This window comes from Astyanax mexicanus, chromosome 6 (assembly GCF_023375975.1).
Source record: "Astyanax mexicanus isolate ESR-SI-001 chromosome 6, AstMex3_surface, whole genome shotgun sequence".
Lineage (NCBI taxonomy): Eukaryota > Metazoa > Chordata > Actinopteri > Characiformes > Acestrorhamphidae > Astyanax > Astyanax mexicanus.
In genome coordinates, this window is record NC_064413.1 from 54,048,746 (window position 1) to 54,070,316 (window position 21,571).

Genomic DNA, 21,571 nt, shown 5'->3' on the forward strand with positions numbered 1-21,571 from the left:
CAGAAGGGAGTAAAGGAAGTAGAGGGTGTTATATTGTAGTATATGGTAGTATAAGGAGTCCAGTGTAATATGAAATAGCTTAAGGTAGAATAGGGCAGTATAGAGAGTATAGGGTGGTATAGGGTGTATACGAGAGTATAGGGGAGCCAATGGAGCATAGGTTAGTATAAGAGAATTTAGAAAGTTTAGGGTACTACAGGGTAGTAGAGGGGGTTTAGAGTAGTAGTATGTTATTGATAGTTTAAGATATAATAGGGTAGATAGTATAGGGCAGTATACAAAGTAAGTTTAGTGGAGTTTAGGAAGTAGAGGGTAGTGTAGTGCTGTATAGGATAGTATGTAGTAGGTTATAGAGTATAGGGCAGCATAGAGTGTGTAGACAGTTATAGAGCAGTAGAGGGTAGTATAGGGGAGTACATGAAGTAAAGGGTACAGTAGTGTAGTGTTGTATAGAGTCCAAGGCAATACAGAGAGTATAGGGTAATATAGGGTAGTAGAATATAGCAGAGGCAGTATAGGGAGGTATAAGGTAGTAGAATGGAGTAGATGGAGTATAGAGTGGTATTGAGAAGTAGAATGGAGTAGAGGGAGTATAGGGTAACATAGGATTGTATATAGTAGGTTATAGAGTATAGGGCAGCATAGAGAGAATCGAGCATTATATAGCAGTATAGGGTAGTATAGGGTAGTAGAATAGAGTAGAGGGAGTATATGGTGGTATAGGGTAGTAGAATGGATTAGCGGGAGTATAGGGTAATATAGTAGTATAAGGTGGTTGGGAAACAATTGGCTTAGGCATTAGAAAACTCTATCGTTGTGTATTCATTGTACCTAATATGATAATAATGCAACTATTGAAATGGTATGTCATATGGCACGACAGATTGAAAACCCTTATTCTATCTATTATTAACCTGATCCTAACCAAATATTTTTTTTATTTTGCAAGTTTACGAATTTGGATTTTTCTTTTTTATACTGCAACATTGTTTACTCACAAAAACTTGTATAAAAATCCTGTAATGAAACCAATGAAAAGTTATTGTCATGTATAGTCATGCTCTGAGCCCTGTGGGTTAACTAACGGATGTGGCACGTATAGCTGGACAAGAAATGTGACGAAAAGCAAAAAGAAATCAGAAAAAGGAGCAGAAAATCGATTGTGAAGATGGCATTGTGTGTCGGTGTGTGATTGTATAGGCTTGGTGTGGTGAATTTGATGTAAAGCTGCGCTATGCCTCCTGCTGCACTGGGGGACGTATTTAAATTCCCTTTGTGGCGGCGGACAGGGGATCTTGACAGAGACATGAGAGGAGGAAATTGCGGCGAGGGACTCGAATCATCCCGGCTCCTCTGCCCTTGATGTTGATTGAAAATGCCAAAGGACAGCACTCAAAAGTCATCAAAGTGAATGCATGAGAATTTCTGATTTCCGAGAGCCGGCTCTGCCGCGACTTGCAGCAAATGAGTCCATTATAACCTTCAGCTGCAGCCTTTAGACCGTGGGGCATTCAGAGTAACTCCTACAACCCCAAAAACCCTCAGACCGGCCTTCGCTTCAGCTCCACGCGTCTATTATTAAATTGATTGGTCATTACTGCACTTTATATTTCATATAAAAGATTTATTCGGACAAACACAATGAACATTACAGTCGTTCACACTGGGGGCATATTCATAAGAGCGCCACAATGCTTTATACAACTTAACGACAAAGCAGCGTCTCGCCGGGAGAAGACTGGGACATTACTCGGTTACTCAAATTTCCAAAGCACAACACCGTAAAACCGTAAAATCCAACAAAAAGAAGAACGGGGCGTTGGTAACAGATAGACCAGGGACCAGAACAATTATAAATTACAGTTTAAAAAAATGAAAAAAGGTAAAACCTTCATGCAGAACGAAAGCTTCCAGAAACCTCTTGATCACATAAAACAAAGTGCCACGAAGTAAGGCATGGTCTTCTAAATGGAGAACCGAAAATCGAGTACCGCCGTTCCATCCGTGCCACTGTTTGAAGTCATTATTCCTTCAGTTCCTTGAAATCCTGCGTCTCCGGCACTCCTCACCGAATAGAAGAAAAGGCAATGGTTTCAGTTTATCACCCCGTCATGTCAATGCAAAGGCAATGCACAGTCTGCTCTGAAAATAATAAAAAAAAAAACTCAAAGTGCTTCATGGTATTCCTCTTCTTCATGGTATTCTTTCCTTCTTTTCCATTGTGTCATTAGGCATCATCTTCTGATCATCTTTTAATGATGTACTTCACAGTCATTGTTCCAGAATTATACATTACATTACAGGCAGCTGCACACTGAACACACTGAAAGCAGCTTCAGAGCTTAAGACACTCTTGTGTCTTGTGTTTTATAGTGGATATTTAAATGTAAATAAAAGACAGAATGTAAGAAATGTAAAATGCAATTATATATATATATATATATATATATATATATATATATATATATATATATATATATATATATATATATTAGTGGTGTCAATTAAAATAATAGTATATACTTCTATGTTTGAGGGGACAAAAGCCGTAACTATGTAAATATAAACACCTCAGCTTGGTTGTAAAGATTTCTGAATTACAACTTAATTAGCTCATAACTTAATTATGAGTATAAAATATAAAAATCTTAGGAAGTGTTTGGTATTGCACGCATGCTCACCATGAGGAGGGATGAGCATTTAAATGGCCTGGGGGAAAAAACAGCTCTGGAAAAAAATAAGAGAGCGCTTCAGTTTCTGAATAAGTTTCTCTGATTTTGCTTTTTATAGGTTTATGTTTGAGTAAAATGAACATTGTAGTTTTATTCTATAAAATAAACTACAAACAACATTTCTCCCAAATTGAGAAATGGCTAAAATAACAAAAAAGATGCAGAGCTTTTAGACCACAAATAATGCAATGAAAACAAGTTCATATTCATAAAGTTTTAGGAGTTCAGAAATCAATATTTGGTGGAATAACCCTGGTTTTTAATTACAGTTTTCATGCATCTTGTCATGCATGTTCTCCTCCACCAGTCTTACACACTGCTTTTGGATAACTTATTGCTGCTTTACTCCTGGTGCAAAAAAATTCAAGCAGTTCAGTTTGGTGGTTTGATGGCTTGTGATCATCCATCTTCCTCTTGATTATATTCCAGAGATTTTCAATTTAGTAAAATCAAAGAAACTCATCATTTTTTAGTGATCACTTATTTTTTTTCCTGAACAATGCTCAAACTCTTTACCTGAATAAAGAATTATTAGTTTTTTAATCTTGTGAGGGCTGTGTGGTGTGTTCAGTGTGCATCTGCCTTTAGTGTCGTCTGTTGAGCTTCATTATTCAGCATGAAAATGTTGAAAATACTTATTCAATTTGAATGAGAAGTAGATTCTTCATGGATTAACAGGTACAGTAGCTGTAGGTGGGAGTTAGAGGTCTCAGGGGTGGGCGATATGACAATATCACCAATGTTCATTTTTATCGGTGATGTTTTTTATTTAGTTTTAGTCTTTTAATTAAAGTGTATAATAGTTTGAATCACATTTTAGTTATTTATTTATTAGAAGTTTTAGTCTAGTTTTAGCAGAATACATTTTAGTAAAATTAAAAAGTATGTATTATGCATTTTTAATAGTTTTACTAGATTTGTTTTGTCATTTTGAGATTACTTATTGCTAATTTTCCTTAAATCAATAGTCTTTAAGTTGTGTTACATTTAAAACATGCTAATAGTAAAGTGTTTTAAATGTTTTAAACATTAAACAATTTTTTTTACTAATATTACCAGCTTTCAGTAGGCTAGCCTTTCATTACTTAACAACTATATTATAGAAACTCATCCAGTCCAGTAACAGCAGTGTTTGAATTTATGGGCATTTGTGGCCAATATAACCTAAATACATTAGTGTATGATTATGGATTGCACTGATCCCTTTTAGACATTAAACAATGTTAAAACTAGATGTCTTAGTGGTGAGTTAAATGCCTCATAAGGTTTGCAGTGTTTTCTGCAGATTTTATTCCCTATTTTTGGCGCTGAGTTTTGTTTTTAGTTAAACTTTATCCCATAATTATTTTTTATTCCACGCCAGCACACTTCTTATACTTTTAAAATGTAGCCTTAACTATACACTGTGTGTATTCCTATACTTGTTAATGTGTTAAATGCTATAATTTTAAATTTATGTCATATTGCCCACCCCTAGATGATATGGAACATGATGGTTAAGCTCCAAGCTCTTTATAAACTTTCAAAAAGTTCCTTACGCTCAAAATAAAGCCCAGTTATGGCCATGAAGATCTAACACCCTGAAGATCTTAATGAATAAATACCCTCAGTGACGTCTTCAAAGTTCTCAAGGCAAATTAAGACCTTCCAGAGAAAATGTGAATATCTAGATTGTATCCAGATTAATTTTTGATCATCTGGACAGCAAGAAATAAAAAAAAAACTACATTAAACCACATTTTGAAGTGCTGCATCCAAAATCTTTTTATTTCTACCCAGTTTTGTCCCTCAATTTACTTGAACCCACTTAATAGGACCTTAATACCTCCTCCCATAGATGTAAAGTCAGACTCCGCCCCTTTTTCAACTGCAGCCAATCAGTGCACACTTACAAGGCTGTATCACAGCACACTCAGAGGAAAGCGCAGAATCCCAAGCTAACAAATGCCTGTGCTAACCAGCATCACAATAGGAGTAATTGTGGCCAACTGTGCTCTCTCTGACTCTGGCTGCTGATGCTAAAGCAAATTCCCAAATAGGATTTCAAAGAGTCCTTTGCATCACAACTCAACAAACAATGACTAAGTCAAATCCATAATGACATGTTTGAATGCCACATTACCAGCATGGCTACATGGCTGAAGACATTCATTCCTGGTCACTTCATCACTTCAAAAATACGAGTGTAAACTCATCAAAGACTCGTTTAAACCAGATACAAATCCAATAATTTAAACCACTTTAGAAGATGGTCTGAGACACATTTAAAACTGATACAAATGTGATCACTGGAACTACTTTTGGAGGTGGTCTGAGACGCATTTAAAACAGATAATGATCCGATCACTCAAACCAATTCAGGCTGTCTGAGAAAAACATAAAACAGATACAATTCTGATCACTCAAACCACTTGAGGAGGTGGTCTGAGTTGCATTGAAAACAGATAGTAATCCGATCACTGGAACCAATTCTAGAGGTGGTCTGAGATGCATTTAAATCAAATACAAATCTGTTCACTCAAACCACTTCAGAAGATGGTCTGAGATGCTTTTAAAACAGATAGTAATCTGATCACATGAACCACTTCAGGAGATGGTCTGATACACATTTAAAACAGATGCAAATCCCATCACTCAGACCACTTCAGGAGGTTGTCTGAGGCAAACTTAAAACAGATAAAAATATGATCAGTTCTATCATTTCAGGAGGTGGTCTGAGATGCATTAAAATCAAATACAAATCTGTTCACTCAAACCACTTCAGAAAATGGTCTGGGATGCATTTAACACAAACCACTTCAGTAGAAATTTGATTACTCAGACCACTTCAGGAGGTGGTCTAAGACACACTTAAAACAGATACAAATCTGATCACTCAAACCGCTCCAGAAGATGGTCTGAAATGCATTTAAAACAGATACTAATCCAAACACTTAAACCAATTCAGAAGGTTGTCAGAGACAAACTTAAAACAGATACAAATCTGATCACTCAAACAACTTGAGGACATGGTCTGAGACACGCTTAAAACAAATACTAATCCATTCACACACCAATTCAGAAGATGGTCTGAGATGCATTTAAAACAGATAGTAATCTGATTACTGGAAGCACTCAACTTGAAGGTCGGACACGCAATTAACCCAGATAGAAATTCAAACACTCAGACCTCCTCAGACCTAGGAGGTTGACTGAGACACATTTAAAACAGATAGTAATCTGATCACTGAACCCACTTTATGAGGTGGTCTAAGATGCATTTTAACTACATATAATTGCTGTGTTTCTCTCCAAGTTGCCTTACACAACCAAAACCTTACCCAGTATAACCAAAAACCAATATTAATTCCCATGCAATGAGTGAAATGGATTATTCTATACCATTTATTCCAAATGCATGTGGTTAAAATCATATGAGGATAAAAACAAGATACTAGTGATATGAAGTGACCAGGTCTGAACAGGGTCATGGGCGCCTACATTGTTACCAGACCAACCCATGAAGATAACAGTGTAGATCAGATTAGCAGATTGAGAAACCAATCTGATTTGCCTGCAATCTGAACACAGCCTTGGATCTAATCTCTTCAGGGGGGTAGATCTCCAGGACCAGGATGGGTACCTTCGACTGAAGGCATTGTGCAAAGAACCCAGTTTGACACCTTGACACACATTTACCAACGTTCTTGCAAGTTACACAGACCTTCATTCAGACAGTCCCTGATAAAAACCTTCTGCAGATTAGTCAGGAAAGATCCTCCAATGGTTTCCCTTCGAGATGCTCCACTTTCCAAGCTTTGGCAATGGAAACATGAGCGAGAAATGAAACGAGTGCCTCATCACGCCGTACCCACCAGATTCCTCGAGTCTCCAGTGTGTTGTCTTTATGAGTCGTCCTCGGTTTTGATGACGTGGTAGAGCGTGACGTTGAAGATGACCTGGTGGCCATTGTTCCAGGCGTACAGCGCCCTCTCCCGGGCGTTGTAGTCCAGCATGGAGATGTGAAAGTACTGGTTGTGGAAGGGGATGTCTGTGTACTCGTAGGTGGAGGTCTTGGTGTTGTAGGAGTAGTAGACCTTGGCGCCGGTCAGGTGGGAGTTGGTGATGTAGAGGGTCCCGCAGATCATGAAGGATTCTCCGGCGTTGCGCTTGGAGTACTCCGTGTTCCACGTCCGCTGGACCTCCAGGGTCTCCGGCTCCAGCTCGGAGACGACGATGTTCCCGGCATTCTGGTTGGTGGCGTAGACGGCCCACAGGCCCAGCTCGTCCGCCATGAGGTCGATGTCGGAGAAGCCGCCCCAGGTGTACGGGTAGACGTTGTGGAAGCCGGCGTACTCCAGAGCCCGCTGGGCCAGAACCCTGCCTGTCTCGAAGCTGTACTTCACGATGATGTTGCTCTGCTCCTTATTGTAGTACAGGGAGCCGTTGTACACCACGTGGTTGGTTCCGGCCCACTTGAACGGAAGGTAGTAGGTTCTGGATTCCAGGCCTGAGACAAAGTCAGTCATGGACTTGTACTCTCGCACCACCTTGCTGTTGGTGTAGGTGTCCATGTACCACACCTGAGAAGAAGATGGAGAAAAGAGGACAGGATTCAGAGGTATCTAAGGCTGATTTTTTTACTCAATGTGGCTCAGATCTGATTTTTTTCATGGCTGTGTGAATGTGCCGAATAATTTTTTTTTAAATCAGATTTGAGTCACTTTCATATGTGGTCCTAAATCGGATACGTATGCGATCCATGGACATCAAATTGATCAAATAGATTTGAATTCATGCATCTTTTTGGCTTTTACACATTAGCATTAGCGCTATGTGCTTCTCTCTTGTACACATCGATTTTTTGTACAGCTCTGGAAAAAAACTAGAGACCAAATTGAAAACCTCTGGAATATAATCAAGAGGAAGATGGATGATCACAAACCATCAAACCACCAAACTGAACTGCTTGAATTTTTGCACCAGGAGTAAAGCAGCATAAAGTAGCAAAAGCAGTGTGTAAGACTGGTGGAGGAAGAGAACATGATGTCAAGATGCATGAATTAAAAAAAAACATCAAGGTTATTGCACCAAATATTGATTTCTGAACTCTTAAAACTTTATGAATATGAACTTTTGCATTTCCTTTGCATTATTTGAGGTCTGAAAACTCTGCATCTTTTTTGTTATTTCAGCCATTTCCCATTTTCTGTAAATAAATGCTCAAATGGACAATGTTTTTACTTGGAATTTAGGAGAAATGTTGTCTGTAGTTTATAGAATAAAACAACAATATTGATTTTACTCAAACATAAACCTATAAATAGCAAAATCAGAGAAACTGATTCAGGAACTGAAGTGCTCTCTTATTTCTTGCAGAGCTGTAATCTGTTGATGGGGTGTGGGACGCCTGTGCAAGAAGTATGAGTTCAGACACCAGATGGCTCAGTAATGATGACACTACATGGTGCAATCTTCCAACAGCATATCATATTACTTCACTAATTAATTATCTGGGATTAATTTCTTAGGGTGAGAGAATGAGAGAGCGATAGAAACATGGAAAGAGAGAAAGAGAGAGATGGCACACTGAATAAAATGATGAGTAAAATTTACTTTAAAAAAGTTTCACAACTTTCTGCATTTGCTTTTTTTAAGTAAATTTAATTTCAGATCAATTTAAGTAACTTCAACTCGGTTTCAAGACTTAAATAGAGTTACACAGAGTAAATAAGTGAACTGAACTTCAGTCAATCCTTTCTTTTAGGAAACTTTACTTCATTTATTTTTACTGAATCAATCCTTTCTTTTACTAAACTTTACTTCATTTATTTTTACTGAATCAATCCTTTCTTTTAGTAAACTTTACTTCATTTCTGCATACAATATTACCTAATTACAATTACTTAATTTATAAAATAATATATATATATATTTTTTTTTTAGTTAAAACACACATTCAAATATTTACATTATCTCACAAAAAATTATTTTGTAAACAGACCATGCCATCCATGTTTTGAGACAGTGTAATATGTGTATTTTAACTAAAAATATAAAAAAATCAGGAATTATAATATATTATGTATCATGAAGTATTTGAGTAATATTGTATAAATAAAGTAATTGTAATTAAGTAAAGTTTAGTAAAAGAAAGGATTGATTCAGTAAAAATAAATGAAGTAAAGTTTACTAAAAGAAAGGATTGATTCAGTAAAAATAAATGAAGTAAAGTTTACTAAAAGAAAGGATTGATTCAGTAAAAATAAATGAAGTAAAGTTTACTAAAAGAAAGGATTGATTCAGTAAAATAAATGAAGTAAAGTTTACTAAAAGAAAGGATTGATTCAGTAAAAATAAATGAAGTAAAGTTTAATAAAAGAAAGGATTGATTCAGTAAAAATAAATGAAGTAAAGTTTACTAAAAGAAAGGATTGATTCAGTAAAAATAAATGAAGTAAAGTTTACTAAAAGAAAGGATTGATTCAGTAAAAATAAATGAAGTAAAGTTTACTAAAAGAAAGGATTGATTCAGTAAAATAAATGAAGTAAAGTTTACTAAAAGAAAGGATTGATTCAGTAAAAATAAATGAAGTAAAGTTTACTAAAAGAAAGGATTGATTCAGTAAAAATAAATGAAGTAAAGTTTACTAAAAGAAAGGATTGATTCAGTAAAAATAAATGAAATAAAGTTTACTAAAAGAAAGGATTGATTCAGTAAAAATAAATGAAGTAAAGTTTACTAAAAGAAAGGATTGATTCAGTAAAAATAAATGAAGTAAAGTTTACTAAAAGAAAGGATTGATTCAGTAAAAATAAATGAAGTAAAGTTTACTAAAAGAAAGGATTGATTCAGTAAAAATAAATGAAATAAAGTTTACTAAAAGAAAGGATTGATTCAGTAAAAATAAATGAAGTAAAGTTTACTAAAAGAAAGGATTGATTCAGTAAAAATAAATGAAATAAAGTTTACTAAAAGAAAGGATTGATTCAGTAAAAATAAATGAAGTAAAGTTTACTAAAAGAAAGGATTGATTCAGTAAAAATAAATGAAGTAAAGTTTACTAAAAGAAAGGATTGATTCAGTAAAAATAAATGAAGTAAAGTTTACTAAAAGAAAGGATTGATTCAGTAAAAATAAATGAAGTAAAGTTTACTAAAAGAAAGGATTGATTCAGTAAAAATAAATGAAGTAAAGTTTACTAAAAGAAAGGATTGATTCAGTAAAAATAAATGAAGTGAAGTTTACTAAAAGAAAGGATTGACTGAAGTTCAGTTCACTTATTTACTCTGTGTAACATTTAAGTCTTGAAACCGAGTTGAAGTTACTTAAATTTACATTAAATTAAATTTACTTTAAAAAAGCAAATGCAGAAAGTAAATTTTACACATTTTTTTTTTTTTTCAGATCAGATCAGATGAGTCTCAGCTGAACTCACTCTGTTGTTTCTGGGCGACGCCAGCGGGTCAGTCATCCACGCGCCGAACCGGGTCCCGGATGTTTTTACAGTCACGGGTCCTGTGATCTTCATTAATTTCCCACATGCTGCAATCAGGAAACACACAGATAAGACCTACGCCACTTTTATTCCTCCTCCTTCTTCTTCTTCTTCTTCCTCTAACGAGATTCCTGAAGCTAATTTCATGGCTGCTCTGTCGCTGCGTTTTCTCTGTGTTCTGCATGTTAAAGAGAGAGAGACGCCACCGAAATGTGCAGCAGCAGCAGCAGCAGCAGCTTAACACATCCACCCCCCAGACTGGGACTCAATTAGCACAGTTATCAATAATGAATTCAAACATCTGCTCCGCTCGCTTTAAGCTGCTTATTAACGCTCCTACGTTTTCTACTAAATCTGTTTAGAGCCTAAAGGTGGTGTTTAAAAGTGTTTAACGCTGCTTCAGTCTGAAAATATTAGATTATGCTGTTTAAGCAACGCTAAAACGCATTTAAAAGAAGGTGCATCAAACTCTGATGTGGCAAAAGTCAAAAAGTGTCAATTAATCAAATCAATTAATCATGAAGTGTTACTACTTCATCAGCGTATGGCTTGGGGATGTCCAAGATGTAAGTTGTGAGGTGTTATCTTGTGAGTAAGTTTAAGCATTGGTCGGCTCAATGCTCAATGGCAACTTTTGTTTTTTGTAAGTTTTAAAACACCCCATTTTCATTTTTTTCACCTGTATTTGGGTTATTTAAGCTCTAAAGTTTCAGTCAATAACCAGAAATGGTACAGAATCCAGTGTAGAAAAGTTTGCAGTTAACTGGCAGGGCCTAAACACTACACATAAAAATGTAGAAAACTTGTTTTTAGCAAACAATTCACACCGGTTACAGCTTAGATAGAGGGATCAATGGATGCATGGATGTATGGATGTATGGATGGATGGATGTATGGATGGATAGATGGATGTATGGATGGATACATGGATGTATGGATGTATGGATGTATGGATGGATAGATGTATGTATGGATGGATGGATGGATGGATAGACATATGGATGTATGTATGGATGGATGTATGGATGGATGGATGTATGGATGGATGGATAGATGGATGTATGGATGGATACATGGATGTATGTATAGATGGATGGATGGATGGATGAATATATGGATGAATGAATATATGGATGGATGGATATATGGATGTATGTATGTATGGATGCATGGATGAATGAATATATGGATGGATGGATAATGGATAGATGGATATATGGATGGATGTATGTATGTATGGATGTATGTATGTATGTATGTATGTATGGATGTATGGATGTATGTATGTATGTATGTATGTATGTATGTATGGATGGATGGCTGGATGGATGATGGATGGATAGACATATGGATGTATGTATGGATGGATGTATGTATGTATGGATGGATTGATGGATGGATGAATATATGGATGAATGAATATATGGATGGATGGATATATGGATGTATGTATGTATGGATGCATGGATGAATGAATATATGGATGGATGGATAGATGGATATATGGATGGATGTATGGATGTTTGGATGGATGGATGGATGGATGAATGAATGTATGGATGGATGGATGGATGGATAGATAGATAGAAGGAAAAACAAAAAAACTTAATTGTACTTTAAACATATTGAGAAATATTTAAGTATGCTGTAAATATAATAACAGATTTATGTAATTACCTAAATTATATTATAATTACATTAATATTATGCTTTCATTAAATGTTTAAAAGTAAACTTTGACCATCCTTTTTAAAAAGATACAAAAAATAGACTACTATGAAGTACACTTTTAGTTTAATGTAATTCATTATACTTCTAAAATACTTATTTTCAAATATACTTTTGTACATTTTTACAAAGTGTGTTAAAAACAGCTGTTACAGTAGTTCACTTAAAATACAATGTATCGTATTTTTTTAGAAAGTAATTAAATTACTATATTAAAACATTTTTAAGTTAATTTGTAACACGCTAAAAATTGTAGTACAATATATTTTAATATATTTTTATACCCAACAAAGTATACTAAGCATACTAGAAGTGTGCTACTTACAAAAGACAGGAACAAGAAGCATGTATATTTGTACTCTAATGTAAATATAGATCACATATATTTAACATCAATTCTTAGTACATATACTCTAATATACCTGGTGTATAATATAATACTGATACAGATGTAATACTAATTAAATGTATTATAATTTTACTGTAATCATATTTAAAATATGCGGTTACATACATGAAGTAGTTTAAATGTTACTTAAGTATATTTAAAATAGTATCATTTTAGTACAGTTAAGTACACTTAACACAATTTAAGTAAGACTTTTGTACTATTTTTATACTGTAATTAAAGTATAAGAAGTACAAAAAAAGTTGTTCTATTTTATCACTCTTTAAATATACTGATTAATAATAATGTGGCTAAAAGAAAACACTTTAGTGCATTATAGCATAATAATAATGATTAGTATACTTTAATCTACTTTAATCTAATCTAAATCTTCTAAAAAACTGCTACAGGAAGACGTCTGGCTGACCCACATGGAAACAGCAGCTTTAGCCTTTAGCTCAGATTAACATGATTAAGAACTGAGTCTCAGTTTCAGGAGAAAAAAAAAATAGAATTAGTCTGACAGGTGAAGAACTGCAGTAATAAAGTCATTGAAAAGATAAAGAGAAAATAATAAAGTACACGGTCTTAACAAAAGGGGTGTTCTAAAACTTATGACTGGTAGTGTACTTGATAATAATATAATAAAACACAGGTGCACCACTGATTTATTCTGATTTAATACTTAGACAATACTCAACTGTCAGACGTTTATTGCTATCTTGGCAATGCAGGTAGTGAATGCTGTGCATGTACTTTTCCTGTTGTTATGATAGCAAAGACACACTGACATGCCTTAACTCAAGTTGCACCATTAATGGCTAGCCTATAGATCACTAAAACACGGACTCTATGGCTTCATTTGCTCATCTTCATTGTCCTTATTGTCCTATAAATACAGCTCTTGAAAAAAATGAAGAGACCACTTCAGTTTCTAAATCAGTTTCTCTGATTTTGCTATTCATAGATTTATGTTTTAGTAAAATAAACATTGTTGTTTTATTCTATAAACTACAGACAACATTTCTCCCAAATTCCAAACAAAAATATTTAGAGAATCATTTATAACATTTCTCATTTTTTGCAGAAAATGTTTTAAGAGGTGAAATAACCCCTAATATTTTTTAATCACTGTTTTTTTCATGCATCTTGACATCATGTTCTCCTCCTCCTCCACCAGTCTTACACACTGCTTTTGGATAACTTTATGCTGCTTTACTCCTGGTGCAAAAGTTTAAGCAATTCAGCTTGGTTTGATGGCTTGTGATCATCCATCTTCAATTTGCTAAAATCTAATAAACTCATCGTTTTCAAGTGGTCTTTTATTTTTTTCCAGAGCTGTATGTTGCACGGTTCCTGATATTGACTTTATAACATAATGGAGGTGCATTAGGCTAAACAATAGCCCAAATCAGGGCCCAATTTACTCCAGTTATGCGCTGAAATACGCACTCGTTCCTGCACTAATCCCACACATATGCTGTAGTGGAGGCATCAGAGTGAAGGTCTGGAAGTGGAAGCAGAGCCCAGCAGCCGAGTGAACGCCGGGCTGCTGCATCCTGTCTCAGGTGTCACGAGATGTCAAAGCCAATTCCTTCAGGGCGATGCCTCAGTGCCCCCGGCTCTATGTTAATACCAGCCCTAGCGGAACCTGTCTGCCCAAAAGATGCCTGAGTGAATATGAATCAGAATCTGAGCGCAATAAGAGGAAACAGCAAAATCCTGATCTGGGTGTTTAATTTTCTTCTGCTTCACGACGCTAGCGCTACATGGCTACGCATTAGCAGCACCTGTAGAAGTGGAAGTCCTTCTATAATGAAAGCTGGTCCTGGCTGTGATAATGACGGATAAAGTGAATGATGACAGTTATAACAGTATTACTAAGAGAGTTATAGCAGTGTAGTAATGCAAACCACTCAACTATACTAGTGATCTATAGTGCACCAGTCAATTGGGTAAGGTGCTGCTGGATTAAGGGCATGTCGGCGTGTCTTTTGTATTGTGAGTACGCAAAAAATACAAAAAGTATCAATTAATCAATTAATCACGAAGTCTTATATCAGCTGATGGCTTGGGGATGCCCAATGTATAAGTTGTGAGGGGTTATCTTGTGAGTAAGGTTGAGCATTGGCCGGCATGCTCAAAGAAAGATTACATTAAAAAACACCCCTATTTCCATTTTTCACCTGTATTTGGGCTATTAAAGCTCTTAAGTTTCAGTCAATAACCAGAAATGGTACAGAATCCAGTGTAGAAAAAGTTTGCAGTAAACTGGAAGGGCCTAAAAACTAAACATAAAAATATAGAAAACTTGTTTTTAGCAAACAATTCACTGGTTACAGCTTGGATGGATGGATGGATGGATAGATAGAGAGATAGATGTCTACAGTAACGACGAACACTACTGAGCTTATAATGATAAAGACATTAATGATAATGGCAGCTTTGACAGTACTAAGCTTACATTCAGTGTAATGATATTAATGATAAGGACAGTGAAAATGACTGCAACCATACTAAGCTTATAATGATAGTGATGATAATGGCAGTGATAAGGACTAAAACTACTAAACATAATGATAGTGATGATAATGGCAGTGATAAGGACTAAAACTACTAAACTCATAATGATAGTGATGATAATGGCAGTGATAAGGACTAAAACTACTAAACTCATAATGATAGTGATGATAATGGCAGTGATAAGGACTAAAACTACTAAACTCATAATGATAGTGATGATAATGGCAGTAATAAGGACTGCAACATGACTGAGCTTATAATAATAAGGACACTGATAATGACTCTAACAGGGCCTATATTATAATGATAATAACGATAAAGCCAGGGGTAATAACTAACACTACTGATTGTATAATGATAGTGATGATGAGGACAAAGGTAATGACTCTAACAGTGCTTAGATTATAATGATAATAGTGATAAAGGCAGTAATAATGACAAACACTACTTATAATGATAGTAATGATAAGGACAGTGGTAATGACTGCAATATGACTGAGCTTATAATAATAAGGAGAGTGGTAATGCCAAAACAGTGCTTATATTGATAGTAACAGTTCTTAAAGTGATAGTAACAATTCTTATAGTGATAGTAACAGTTCTTAAAGTCATAGTAACAGTGCTTATATAATGATATAAATGATAACGGCAGTGGTAATGGCTTTGACAGTGGTAATGACTGCAATACTACTGATTTCATAAAGATAATAATGATAATGGCGAAATAACTAACACTACTGATTTTATAATGATAGTGATGATAAGAACACTGATAATGACAAACACTATTGATCTTATAATGATAGTTATGATAAGGACAGTGGTAATGACTGTGGTAATAACAGTGCTCAGATTATAAAGATACTGGTGATAATGTCAGTGGTAATGACTCTAACAGTGCTCAGATTATAAAGATAATGGTGACGATGTAAGAGGTAATGACTCTCACAGTGCTCAGATTATAAAGATAATGGTGATAATGTAAGAGGTAATAACTCTTACAGTGCTCAGATTATAAAGCTACTAGTGATAATGTAAGAGGTAATGACTCTAGCAGTGCTCAGATTATAAAGATAATGGTGAAAATGTAAGAGGTAATGACTAACAGTGCTCAGATTATAAAGATACTGGTGATAATGTCAGTGGTAATGACTCTAACAGTGATCAGATTATAAAGATAATGGTGATAATGTAAGAGGTAAAGACTCTAACAGTGCTCAGAATTTAAAGATATGGTGATAATGTAAGAGGTAATGACTCTAACTGTTTTCAGATTATAAAGCTACTAGTGATAATGTAAGAGGTAATGACTCTAGTAGTGCTCAGATTATAAAGATAATGGTGATAATGTAAGAGGTAATGACTCTAACAGTGCTCAGATTATAAAGATAATGGTGATAATGTAAGAGTTATTGACTCTAACAGTGCTCAGATTATAAAAAAGAATGGTGGTAATGTAAGAGGTAATGACTCTAACAGTGCTCAGATTATGAAGCTACTAGTGATAATGTAAGAGGTAATGACTCTAGCAGTGCTCAGATTATAAAGATAATGGTGATAATGTAAGAGGTAATAACTCTTACAGTGCTCAGATTATAAAGCTACTAGTGATAACGTCAGTGGTAATGACTCTAACAGTGCTCAGATTATAAAGATAATGGCGATAATGTAAGAGGTAATGGCAGTAACAGTGCTCAGATTATAAAGATAATGGTGATAATGTAAGAGGTAATGACTCTAACAGTGCTCAGATTATAAAGATAATGGTGATCATGTAAGAGGTATTGACTCTAACAGTGCTCAGATTATAAAGATAATGGTGATAATGTAAGAGGTATTGACTCTAACAGTGCTCAGATTATAAAGATAATGGTGATAATGTTAGAGGTAATGACTCTAACAGTACTCAGATTATAAAGATAATGGTGATAATGTCAGTGGTAACGACTCTAACAGTGATCAGATTATAAAGCTACTAGTGATAATGTAAAAGGTATTGACACTAACAGTGCTCAGATTATAAAGATAATGGTGATAATGTAAGAGGTAATGACTCTAACAGTGCTCAGATTATAAAGATAATGGTGATATTGTAAGAGGTAATGGCAGTAACAGTGCTCAGATTATAAAGATAATGGTGATATTGTAAGAGGTAATGGCAGTATAACAGTACTGACTGAGTTTGCTCATGCAGTTTCTCAGTCGGCTGTCGAGGCTGATGACTCTCTGGTACAGCTGCTCGTAATCGTAGGCTCCCAGCTCCTCCTGGATGCCAGTCAGTACAGCTGACAGGTTGCGGATCTCCTCTTTGAACTGGGAGATTAGCTTAGCATCTGTTTTGTACTGCTCCAGTACTGGGATCAGCGGCTGCAGCTCATCCATTCGGTCCTGCAGCTCCTACACACACACATATACACACACACACACACATATACACACATATATACACAGATGCTTATGCATGCACACAGCAGGCAGTGCAGGTAGGATTTACCTGTTGGACAAGCCTCTGAGCTTCACCAGCGTTTGATCATGAAGAAAACTGACATACTACAGCTATAGCTTCTGTATGTAGCAACAATAGAATTCATGTGAATTCAGGACATTCAAGAGACTCTAAACTCTAAACAACTGAAGAAATGGGTTTAAATACATACATTGATATCTGTCTGTCTGATATCTGTCTGTCTGTCTTTTAATCTGCCGACAAAATCCTGCATTGATTTAAATTATTGGTATTTATGAATAAACAGCTCTAATAATGTGATTTAATTTTCACACTTAGACTAAAAGACACATTTTACATTGATTTCATGCAATCACTAAATTACAGTGTTTACAGAAGGACAGAAAAAAAATATATAATAGCTCAAAAAAATGAATGCATTTATTCATTATAATAAATTTTTTTTATTATGTGTTTTTTTTATAATTATTTTGAACACATATGAAGTCAGACTTCGCCTCTTTTTGAACTGCTGCTGATGCTATAGCATTGCCTAGTAGCATCACAGCGCTAACGCTCGGAGGAAAGCGCAGCGACATGGTTCTGATGCACCAGCTCACAGACGCAGCCTTGTGCTGATCTACATCACCCTAGGAGTAATGAGGGGGAAGAAGAGTGCCATCTACTGTACCCACCCAGAGAGAGTAAGGCCAACAGCTGATGGCAAGCTGCATGACTGGGATTTGAACCAGTGGTCTCTTGATCACTGGACCCCTTCGGAGCCCCAGAAAGAGATTCTTAAGTGGGAAAATGTGAAATATATATAAGAACATAGGAATTAAGCTTTTACCTTGAAGTTTCTGGCCATGATAGTTTTGCGGTCTTCCTCAATCTGTCTAAACTTAGTCCTGAGCCCCTTCATCTGGTTCTCCATCTTCATCACGTACTGGAAGTCCCTCTGCGTCCGCAGGTTCAGCACCTCGATGGACTGGGACATGTTCTGCACCTGCACCACCCAAACAAAGTGTGTTACCAACCAATCACATTCATTCTACTGATTTATTAAAAAATAAAAAAAAACATTTTAAATGATCTATAGGCGAGCAGTCAGCCATGAGCCATGCAGCTTGATGTAGGGCGTGTCAGTGTGTCTTTGCTATCGTAACCACGGGAAAAGTACACTTTGTGTATGGCTTGAAATGGGCAAAAGGCATGTTCTAATTCTTTTAATTAGTCATGGGTGTGGTTAATTTTGGTGTAGCGTAAAATAAACCAATCGGTGTGCCACTTGCTAATCATTCCCTTTAAGAGCCAGGTGCCCTCTGACTTTTCTGGCGGATTGCTATTTTAATGGCGCAGATATCTGTACTTAATACAAAAAAAAAATGGAATAACAAAAAAAAACATATAAATTAGTTAAAATTCCTTTTTTTTATATTTACAGAAATTCAAAAATCTTGAGGGACAGAAAAGAAAAATGTGAAAATGAAGGAAATGGTTGAATTTCTTCATTATTTCTGATTACTGGACAAAATGACATAATGAAGTATTACACTCAATTTTCTCATTTTTAATTAAACTGATAAAAAATGTAAACTGTTGTCAATTACAGTCTATCGAGCACCAATGTGATCCTAAAGTTTTAAAGTGCAACTAAACCCCCTGATTTTTGCTGACTCCAACCTCAGCTCAAATGTAAAAAGGCAACAAAAATGGGAGAAGTAGTTTGGGAGGGGCACTGAGTGATGTATGGGTTTAGAGGCAGGGCTGACTGTGGAAAAAATGTTTGCCGTCTTCATGATTTCTTAGTTTTTGCATTATTTTTACTCTTAAATATTAAAGACAACCTGAGTAAACACAAAATGCAGTTTGAAAATGAAGGTCTTTATTATTATAGGAGAAAAAAATTAAACCTAAATGACCCTGTGTGAAAAAGTGATTGCCCCTAAACCTTTAATAACTGGTTGTTCCACCTGCAATCAAGCTTTTGCTGTAACCTGCAGTGAGTCTTTCACAGAGCTGTGGAGGACTATTTTCCCAACAGTCTTGTGGACCATCAAGAGGTTTTCTGGCAAAACTGAAACTACTCGTTATATTATTTTTGTTCAGCAGTGGTTCTTGTGTTTTAGTCTCGGCACTCTGCAGTTCTGGAGCAGTTCTGGGGGTGCTGTCTCCGGCGTCTGGCCTGATTTGGCAGCGCGGCCGGTGCTCTATCAGACTGTCTGAGAGTAATGAATCTTTAAAAAGTTGGATGATAAAGAGCCTCTGGCCGCTGAGGTGATCTCATGATCCTAATCTCCAGTGTTTCCTCTTTATGTAACTGTACCACCAGACGCCGCACACCAGAGAATAAATCATAACACAGAAACAGCGGGTCATAAATCTTTATATTACTGTTAACAGATTAAGAGTATAAAATTAATCATTAAAACAGATATTAAACACACGCTCTATACAACAGCTTCATCCACCAGGCAGTCAGACTTCTCAACACACAGAGACAGAGCTGAACCCCCACCCCACCCACCACTCACCCAACACACTCGCACAAAACTGAACTGAACCCCCCCCCAGCACCCTTTACACACACAAAGACTGAACTTCACCCACACACACACACACACACACCTACCCACTCAGCACACAGAGACTGAAATGTCTTTATTCCTATCAGCAATATTTGCTGCTTCGTTCCAAAAAAAACTATAAACTCTGTACCTGCACCTTATCCTCACTATACACTCTATTATACCGTATCGGTACTGCACTGTCCTGTCTTTAAATTGTCTCGTCTTTTGTATTTATTGTATTTATTGTTATTTAGTGTTATAATTTTATCATTTTATGTTGCACTGTCGTCACTCCTGCACTTTATGTTGTCTATTGCTTGTTGTTCTATGTTGCACCATGGTTCCAGAGGAATGTAATTTCATCACACTGTGTACCTGTACTCAGATGTACTGACAATAAAAGCCTCTTGACTTGACTTATACATGTTAGTGTGTGTGTGTGTGTGTCAGTAATAATCACCAGTCAGTGCTTGATTGTATGTTTGTAGTGTGTGTGTGTGTGTGTGTGTGTGTGTGTAGTTTGTTCGCATGTAGTTTGTGCATGTTTGAATAAGGAATTGTACACATCTGTGTGAATGTGTGTATGTGTAAAATGTCAGTGTGTGTTAGTGTGTGTGTGTCTGAAGGAGAGAGAGAGTATAAATAAGTGTCTGTGTGAATGTGTGTTAAATATGATTAAATGTGTGTGTGTGTGTGTGTGTGTGTTGACTGTCAGTGTGTGTAGTTTGTGTGTGTTAGTGTGTGTATATAGTGTGTGTGTGTGTAGTTTGTGTTAATGTGTGTGTAGTAGGTGTGTAGTAGGTATAGTGTCTGTGTGAGATAAAGTGTGTGTGGGATGGATGACTGAGTGAGTGTGTGTGTGTGTAGTTTGTGTGTGTTAGTGTGTGTATATAGTGTGTGTGTGTGTAGTTTGTGTTAATGTGTGTGTAGTAGTAGGTGTGTGTTATAGTGTCTGTGTGAGATAAAGTGTGTGTGTGGGATGGATGACTGAGTGAGTGTGTGTGTGTAGTTTGTGTATGTGTAAGTATGTGTGGTTTGTGTGTGTAGTTTGTGCATGTTAAAGAGTGTGTGTGCGTGTGTGTGTGTGTGAGTGTGAAACAGAGTGTATGAGTTTGTCTAAATGAGTGTGTGTATTTTGTTTGCGTGTAGTTTGTGTTTTAGTGTGTGTGTGTGTGTAGTTTGTGTTAATGTGTGTGTAGTTTGTGTGTGTTATAGTGTCTGTGTGAGATAAAGTGTATATGAGTGTGTGTGTGTGTGTGTGTGTGTGTGTGTGTGTGTGTGTGTGTGTGTGTGTGTGTGCACTGATAAAGAGCAGGGTTAATGGGGGGTAATGGGTTGGAGAGGAGGGCTGGGATGGATGACTGTGTGTGTGTATGTGGGATAGATGGGTTAGTGTGTGTGTGTGTGTGTGTGTGTGTGTGGGTGCAGTGGTGTGTGTTTGAGCTCAGCTGAAGTGTTGTCCCTGAAATGTGTGAGACCCTCAGGCCAAATCATGCATTAGTCAACCACTGGTACACTAGAGCATTCAGACTGGGTGTGTGTGTGTGTGTGTGTGTGTGTGTGTGTGTGTGTGTGTGTGTGTGTGTGTGTGTGTGTGTGTGTGTGTCAAAAGTTTGGGAACACCTTCCTTTGAAATGTTCCCATTTTACTTTAGATTAAATTAATGAAACAAAACTTTAATTGAATTGCTAATTGTATATCTATGA

General features: G+C 36.1%; 1 protein-coding gene across 1 annotated transcript in view; it reads right to left on the reverse strand.

The window, feature by feature from the left end:
• Positions 1-1,603: 1,603 nt before the first annotated feature.
• The window catches only part of olfm3a (olfactomedin 3a), a 53,262-nt gene continuing 33,294 nt past the window's right edge, over positions 1,604-21,571 (reverse strand). The window contains exons 3-6 of the mRNA XM_049480904.1: positions 18,146-18,301; positions 17,027-17,246; positions 10,151-10,257; positions 1,604-7,294 (exon numbers count right to left, since the gene is read on the reverse strand). Coding sequence (XP_049336861.1) covers positions 6,617-7,294; positions 10,151-10,257; positions 17,027-17,246; positions 18,146-18,301 — 1,161 coding nt within the window. The 3' untranslated portion in view covers positions 1,604-6,616. The remainder of the gene's footprint in view (positions 7,295-10,150; positions 10,258-17,026; positions 17,247-18,145; positions 18,302-21,571) is intronic.